Below are 7,883 nucleotides of genomic sequence, written 5' to 3' on the forward strand. Positions count from 1 at the left end.
AAACGGCGTTGGACGACGATGGAGGCATGTGGGCGAGTTAGCTAACGCCCACACGTGTGGGCGTTAGTGGTTTCGTAAATTAAAATGTGATCAGGTTTTCTAGCCCAAGAGTCAACAATGGTGCAGACCTGAAGGCACACTCTTCTCTTCTGGTCAAGGACCATGGAAGAAGAACCGTTAAACAAGCAATGCAATAGTTCTAGTATAAACCGATCGCAGATATTTCTAATATTCTAGAAATTTCAATTTTGTATGAATATAATTTACCATTTTATTTACTTGCACATAAAATAGACATGCTTGCATTTTAAGACTCTCTGACAACTTTGTAGCTCTCAACCATGATATTTAAGGAAACTAAGATTGACATAAACCCAACATATATTTGCAATTCATCAAACAACACATATTAATCTTTGAAGACATGTGATAGGTTTTCCTATATTTTTCTCATCTAAAATAACGTTGTGAAACAAAAATGGTTAAAATGATTTTTTTGTCAAATTCCTTGTAATGTGCTCAAATTTAGTGAAATTTAATTCTTCACAACCCACGTTAAGATTATGATACCTTAATATTTAACTATCATTCCATAGTGTTTAAGTAAAATAGAAATATATATTGGTTAAGATAATAGTTAAAAAAGATAATTTTTAATTTAAAAAAATTAAAAAAATTAGTCTAAATAAATATTCATTTGTAACTCGCCTTGTTTAGGGCCCACTGATCTAGTAAACCGGTCTTGATCAATCTTTACTGATGCAATGACAGTATACGATAAGAGCATTGTTTATGCCAATAAAATCACATTACGTCATTATTTGCATTTTAAGCTCTACTTGTAACCCAGACAATCCTACATCTATATGTATGCAATTCTGAGATTGCTTGTAACCTTGTTCTGCTGGGTTCTTCCATATCTTGCATGAACATACTCTAATAGTTAGGCCATCATGGATTTGGGAAAAGGCTAATAACATCTCAGGGGTTGGTTCAACGGTTGCTTGGCTAATCAGTCCTCTTGAAAAGTATCCTGGATCGTAATGATCACCTCCAAAAATCGAAGTTATCTATCTTATTGAAAGGCCAGACCACTCTAGTGGTATATCAGTATGCATTTGTGATTAGTTAGCCTTCGGTCATTCTAGTGGTAAAAGAGCAATAGGTGATTGTACTGCTAATGAAGTGTACTCGGGTCTTGTTAGCTCAAGTTGACGGGGTTATTAATGTTCGCACATATTGTTAACCGCTGGTGTAATATGGAAATATATCCTAGTAGTTAAATCAATGAGTTATTGTGGTCGTGTTCAATTCTAATTATTTTGATTTTTTGCGTTCAAAAATGATGTACTCCCTCGATCCATATTTAGGGCGGAGAGGAAGTCTGACGACATGAGGGTTCCCAAGGCCACGAAGTGGTCAAGCCCGGAGATTGGAGTGGTTAAAATAAACTCCGATGCGTAATTTAATTTATCGCCGAGACGCGCCAATCTTGGGCAGGCGCGGTGGCCAGAGATCACAAAGGATTAGTGCTCTTCTCCGAGGGAAGACAGGTGTCTGACAGCAGGTCAGTGGAGGAAGCAGAAGCAAAGGCCGCACTGATGGGGCTGAAGTCCCTGTCGAAACTGTTCAGAGGCCCCATCATCCTGGAGTTGGATTGCCTCGCGATTGGGAGGGAGCTCCAACCTGATGCATCGGGGAGATCACCCCAGTTTGGACAAGTGATGGATATTAAAGAGGCTCTAACTGGTTTTGAGTCGTCCAGAATAGCCAATGTGAGGAGGAGATGCAATGCTTTGGCACATGAAGCTGCTGCGGTTGCGAGAAGGATAGGCAACTTTATTAGGATAGCTGACATGCCAGATTGCATGCATTCGCTGGTTAATGGTAATGCTGCCCGGTTACTCTTTGTTTCTCAAAAAAAAAGTAATATAGAGGAAATAACATATTTGGGTATTGTTCGAATTAAAACTTTGTAATATGTCGCAGGATGGTGAGGTAACAAATAGAAATTTCTAGTTTAAAGCGTCTCTAAAGGGCATACATATAAATATCTCAGTTTCCTTCTTGTAAGAGCCAGCTAGGACAAACTCTTCCCGTGCTGGCTAGCCTGTGGGTTCGCCTCCCATCCGACTGCCGCTTTGGCACCCGATGACAAGTGACTCAACATACTAGTGCCTATCTTGCATATGCTAATCCAGGATGACATAAATGTAATATGTAATATGTAAAAATTATAGCTAAGGAAAACATAAATGTAATATGTAATGTTGCTATGATTCTAAAGATGTGATTATTATCATCCCAAGAATTGTTCTTTACGTACACTGCACTATTTCTAAAAAATGAGTCAATCAATATAGAAGCATCTCCGAAAACTAGTCAATCAACACACATATGATTTATGCAGTAAGAATAATGACGCAGTTGTTGCTTGTCAGGTTCATCATGGAAAGGAGGACGAAAACATATTGCATGAAGGCCAAGTTAGATAGCAGTATTCAGCATGTGACTTTTGAGATCTGTCATCCTGGATTAGCATATGCAAAATAAGCACTAGTATTCAAAATCCAGCATCACACTCCTATATTACTTCATCCAACGAAGATAATTATGTGCCATCAGCTATCTCCGACGAGCATTTGGTTTTTAATCAAGTTCGCGGCGTAGTCAGCAACCCAGAAAGATCCAGCCTCTGTGCAGCAGTAGCCGTGTGTGTGACCTTCTTTCTCGATCGACAAGGCAACCCTCGGAGCATGCTTTGAGATCTGTAATTCAACACTCCCAGACAAATTAACATGAGCAAAGATATCCATGATACAACATGACAACTCACATAATCAGAATAATGCCGTTGAATGAGATCTATTCACCTCTTCCAAGTGAGTCAGTGGACCCCAGTGATCATCCACACCGAACAGAAAAGCAATTTGAGCCTGTTTTGCTCTGATGAAATTCCAGTCCGGCTCTTCATTAAGCTGAAGTGCATAGTAACATGGTCAAGAACTAACTGGTATGCAAGTAGAAAATAGGAAGAAACTCTAGTATAGTACTGCAAGTAATGCAATTGTCTTTGCCATATAATGCAGCTGAATGTAGCATTATAATACTCCTATAGTGCTCTTGTGACCCATAATGCAGCTGAATGTAGCATTATCAGCGTTTACCTTTTGGAACTCTGTCTTTGCCATGAAAAGCACATTGCGCATCGTATGGTACTGCACAGTTTGCAGAAAATGAGCACATGTCTCGACATGTTTTCAGATAAGAGAAAAATACAAAACAGATGGCCAACTAAATAGGAAGAAGCTCAGAGCACCTGCAAGAGATGGCTACATCCAGCATCAATGGCTGTTGCAGACCAAGAAGATCCAAGGAACCTTTTCACAATGCTCCTCGTAACTGAAGCCTGGAGTGAGCCGATGAAAGACGCTAACAAACTAACGCCTTTACTAAGGAGAGATGACCTGACATGTTCATTTGAGAAGATCAAGTTCAGAGAAACAGTAATATTCATTTGGGAATGGACATGATCATTTCAACTTTGAAACTCAAAAGTAAGGTACCAATTAACCTCCTATAAAATGACAATTACGAATAGGAATAGCTATAGACAGCTATATATATACATCGGTTGTCTGTCTAGTTGCCTACTATCTAGCATCATGTATGTGTTGTGTTGCTTGTTTAATAGAACAACAATTTTAGAATTTTTATCCCCTATCACGGCTCATGCTATCACATCGCCTTGTTTGAATTATCCAAGTTTTGTGGAGTAGCAAACTGGCATTGTTGTGTTGATAAATATACATACAAAAGCAACCAAACTCGAAAGAATTTACTACCTTGCAACATATCCAATTGCTGATTGCTTCATAGCATTCTTGTTCAATGTCAAAAATGGATAAAGCCCTAAAAAAAATTTTACCTGTCCAGGAGTGTCAAAAACAAAAATGAAACAGCAAGTACAGACTTAAGGAAAGGACTTCGAAAGGAATACTAGACTTGGATAAATACTCATACCTTCTTCTGGAACCTTTTGCATATTTCCAGACCTATGTACGCGCCAATAGAATGACCCACCTACATTTGATACAGAACTAAGCTTAGATGGTCTCTTTCATATACAAGGGAATCACATACTCTTCAGTAAGAAATATTAACAGTTGGACCCAAATGGTACATAACTAACAGTTTTGTACAGTACTGCAGAAAGAGTAAACAAACCAAGCGCTTCACTACTATGATGTCTTCATACGCAAGGCAAATCAACTACATATGAAAATATATTTATGAAGATATTACCCCAAAACAAAATGATCATGGGCCAGCAAGTCAACCAGCGGTGCAGGCACCTTTCCACAAAATTCACTCAGACTTTCCTTTTCCTCTATTCGGCTCAATGTAATACTTAAACTATATGAAGTTTTAAAAACTTGTATTGTAGAGTAAACCAACTAAATTTTCCACATAGTAATCTAGCATAGGACAGCCTGGATTTAATAAACGGAAGCTTGTGTTGGTGAAGACAGAAGCATACCACAATTATGGACTGTTCGGTATGTAGAAGCTCTTGCTCAAGAAAATCAATCTGCAAACATGGACATGAGAAATATGAGTAATATATTCTCAACTGTCGAGAAAATGATGAGAAAAAAAAGAAACAGGAAAGTGTTCACCTGTTCCTATTAAGTTTCAGAAGTGTGTTTCTTTTTGGAGATATGACAACTAAAAAAACGTTGCAGCAGGAACAAAATTAAGAAGAACAGTTGCAGTTGGAAGCGACGAAAGCATGCCAAAACGAACCTTGTGCTCAATCTGTTCGTGTAATGAAAACAATCGTCCGTGCTCGTAATCCTGTCATGGGTTGGGTAGTGTAACAATCAGATACATAGCAGTCTTAATATGCTGACCAGACAGTAAAAAACAACCATATCATAGTAAACAACTAGACATCATGCCAGAGGACCAATAAAAGAATGTGCATTGACAAGGATTATTGTTGTGCATTTATTCCTAACCATGCCAGTGAATAAGGATGACAACTTTGAAACCAAGATGACCAAAACATTGAAATTGTTTTGTTTTACAGAACAAATTATTGAGAAACAGGGGATTGCCAAACTTTTATCATAGCAAGTAGTGAATAGAGCGCACAAGTGGAACACCAGTTCTCAATAGAAATTTATAACCTGAACCAAGTTATGAATACCACTAAGAACCTAGAAAATTTCCTAACAACCTGATGCTTTAGATAACCCCCTCTCCGCATCTGTCCAAGGGAAACCACTAAGAACATCAAATGCTCTGAAACTATGATAATCCCAGACAATCCATCACCATTTTTAACTGTCTTCCGTAAATATAAACGATACATGTGACTGTCCCTTGTCGATTTCAACATGACAATATGAATCAAACTGAAGAAATCTGTTTATTACCTTCTGCCCATGTGAAATGTGCCCTATCGCTGAACAATGCACAAGGTTCATCAGCAAGCAACAACAACAATACATCAACGAAAATAGCCTCGGATCAAGCAAGCTTACCCGTAACAGATGCCTGCCCGCCGAGGTTTTCGTAGAGGGCTTCGACAAAGTCCTTGTAGAATCCAACAATACCTGCCAGCCACACAGAAACATCAGAGCAACATAAGCCCCTGACTGACGGATCCTTCTTCACGCATCAGCACTTCAACACATGAAAAAGCAGAGATAATTTATAGCGCGCCGGCAGTCACCAACCTGGATTGCCAGGGACGACCAGAACGTGAAGCGACGGGGACGGCTCCCTGGATCTTATCTCGAGCAACTCCGTGGCGAAGCTGCAGAGGATTTGATTTCAGACTTCAGTAATACTAGCAATTAGCGACAGCTGCGAATCCGGAGCGGCGGATGCGGACGGCGGGTACCTCGAGACCATGCAGACCCTGGCCGTGGCCCGCGCCCTCGGGGGGAACGGCGCGAGGAGCCCCGCTCTCTCCATGCTGGATCCGGCGCTCAGCCTCGCCCCGCCGCCGCCGCAGGCCGCCGGTCTAAACAACCTGGGGAGCTACCCGATATAGCGCCGTGAGAGCCGGGCAAGTCAGGGGGGCGACAAGGTCGAGGGAACAGCCGCGCGCAGGAGCGGATTTCTACGCTACGCGGATCAGAAAGGGGAAATTTTGGTGGGGATTCGATTCATGGGAGGAGCGCGGGTGCTTACCCATCCAGACGGAGCCGGGGGAGGAGGAGGGGGAGCGGGCTCCGGCGACTCGCCTCGCCGGGAGGGTGCCGCGCGCCGCCGGGGAAGAGAGGGTTCAGGCTTCGGAGCGGCAGTGAAGACTGACCACGTCTTCAGTGAGTCAGCTACCTTCCCACCGATGGAACACGTTTGGGGCGTGTTTGGTTGCCATAGTCTACAGTAGGTGCATTCCATAGCCTTCTCAACTCACTCTGGCAATGCAAATGCAGCCTCAAATGCACCATCATGTTGTTTGGTTGCCTGCATGCCCTCTTGCCTGTATGGACTGAACCACACTGCCTGGTGTTTGGTTGCACGCATGTTAGTACACAAACCAAAGGCATGGTGATTGGTTGTATGCAACGTCTGGTGTGTGGTAAGCTCTTTGGCTAGTTGGTGAGGTTACCAGCATACTTCGGCACAACCATGTACAACACATCATAAGCAGAGCAGAGGATCAACTACTTAACAGCATATTTCAGATAAGCAGTACCACGCTTCATAATAGTTCAACGCATAAACCATAAACATAAACAGTTCAAAGCAGACTCGATAGTACTTAGGAAGGAGGTGCCTCGGGCCTAGTCCTTGTTGGCGAAGGCTTCGTCGTGCTTCCCGCACTTGTTGACGACCTCAATGCCATCGTCGTCAAAGATGATGACCTTGAGGGTGTCGGGAGTGAGGAGTTTGAACGTCACCATGTAGTCGATCTTGATCTGATGAACGGCTGCGTAGGTGGCCCAACCCTGATCCAGGGTCGCCCTGTCGTTCATCAGCTTCACCATCACCTTCCAGGAGCAGCCGTTGTTGTTCCTGAGCTTGAACTCCGTCGGCACCGCGACGAAGTGCTTGGTGATGTCCAGGGGCATGGGGATGCACTCAAGCTTCGGTGCACGGATGACCTTGCATAAATGAGTTGAGCCATTCTCCTGATGGTAGTGGCCGTAGTTGCGGCGCTTGTTGCTGGGGGGCTCCTCCATGCCCTCGTCGTCGCCAACCTCAGGGGTCTTCGGGTCTTCCTCGGCGGTGGGCGGCAGCACAATCTCGTCAGGCATTGGATGAAGGGGCTGCTTGCCCTTGTTGTCAACGGCCGGAGCACCTCCGTGCCCATCTCATTGCTCTCCTCGTTCTGCACACAATTCATGGAGTCAGGCACAGCACAGAGTTCATGGCTTATTGAAGAGCATGTTGTTAAAACGGCATGATTGTCACTCTTCTCCTCCTCTCCATCGCCCCTATATTTACTCACCCTGCCCAACACTACTTACCCACCCCCTCTCTTCTCTCACTGTCAACCTTCCTCCTCTCCATCGCCATGAGCTCTAGTTCCAGATCCAACGCCAACCCATTCCCTTGGGGTATTGCCTGGAGGGCCTTCTTCCTCGGGTGGTCGGCTGGTGACCGCACCAAGTTCGAGAACACCATGGAGGTGTGTGCTCGAACTTTGGCTCCATGCCTGACATGCAGAAGGAATCTGATGCAGTGCTCATGAGGGCCACTGCACAAGAGCTGAAGACGCTGATTCCTGACCCAGCGAAGCGTGCGATGGCAGTCGACATCATTCGCTGGGCCATGAATCAGGCTGTCTCCGACGACGCTAAACAGAGGAAGAAGTGGTCCAAGTACAAGAACTACTGGGCTCCTAATGACCGCCGTGACGC

General features: G+C 43.6%; 1 protein-coding gene across 2 annotated transcripts; it reads right to left on the reverse strand.

The window, feature by feature from the left end:
* Positions 1 to 2,455: 2,455 nt before the first annotated feature.
* Positions 2,456 to 6,394, reverse strand: LOC123080799 (lipid droplet-associated hydrolase). 2 transcript variants are annotated; one of them, XM_044503752.1, is made up of 13 exons: positions 6,205 to 6,394; positions 5,912 to 6,043; positions 5,745 to 5,824; positions 5,550 to 5,621; positions 5,442 to 5,470; positions 4,807 to 4,857; positions 4,541 to 4,591; positions 4,024 to 4,083; positions 3,846 to 3,928; positions 3,320 to 3,467; positions 3,168 to 3,218; positions 2,874 to 2,978; positions 2,456 to 2,768 (listed from the first exon to the last, which is right to left on the reverse strand). In XM_044503752.1, exons 2-13 carry the CDS (start codon positions 5,983 to 5,985, stop codon positions 2,622 to 2,624), a joined length of 951 nt encoding a protein of 316 aa, XP_044359687.1. In that variant the 5' UTR covers positions 5,986 to 6,043; positions 6,205 to 6,394; the 3' UTR covers positions 2,456 to 2,621. The 2 variants fall into 2 exon arrangements, with proteins under 2 accessions (XP_044359687.1, XP_044359686.1); XM_044503751.1 differs by having other exon boundaries at positions 5,912 to 6,051; positions 6,205 to 6,393.
* Between the last annotated feature and the right edge of the window lie 1,489 nt (positions 6,395 to 7,883).

This window comes from Triticum aestivum, chromosome 3D (genome assembly GCF_018294505.1).
Source record: "Triticum aestivum cultivar Chinese Spring chromosome 3D, IWGSC CS RefSeq v2.1, whole genome shotgun sequence".
Lineage (NCBI taxonomy): Eukaryota > Viridiplantae > Streptophyta > Magnoliopsida > Poales > Poaceae > Triticum > Triticum aestivum.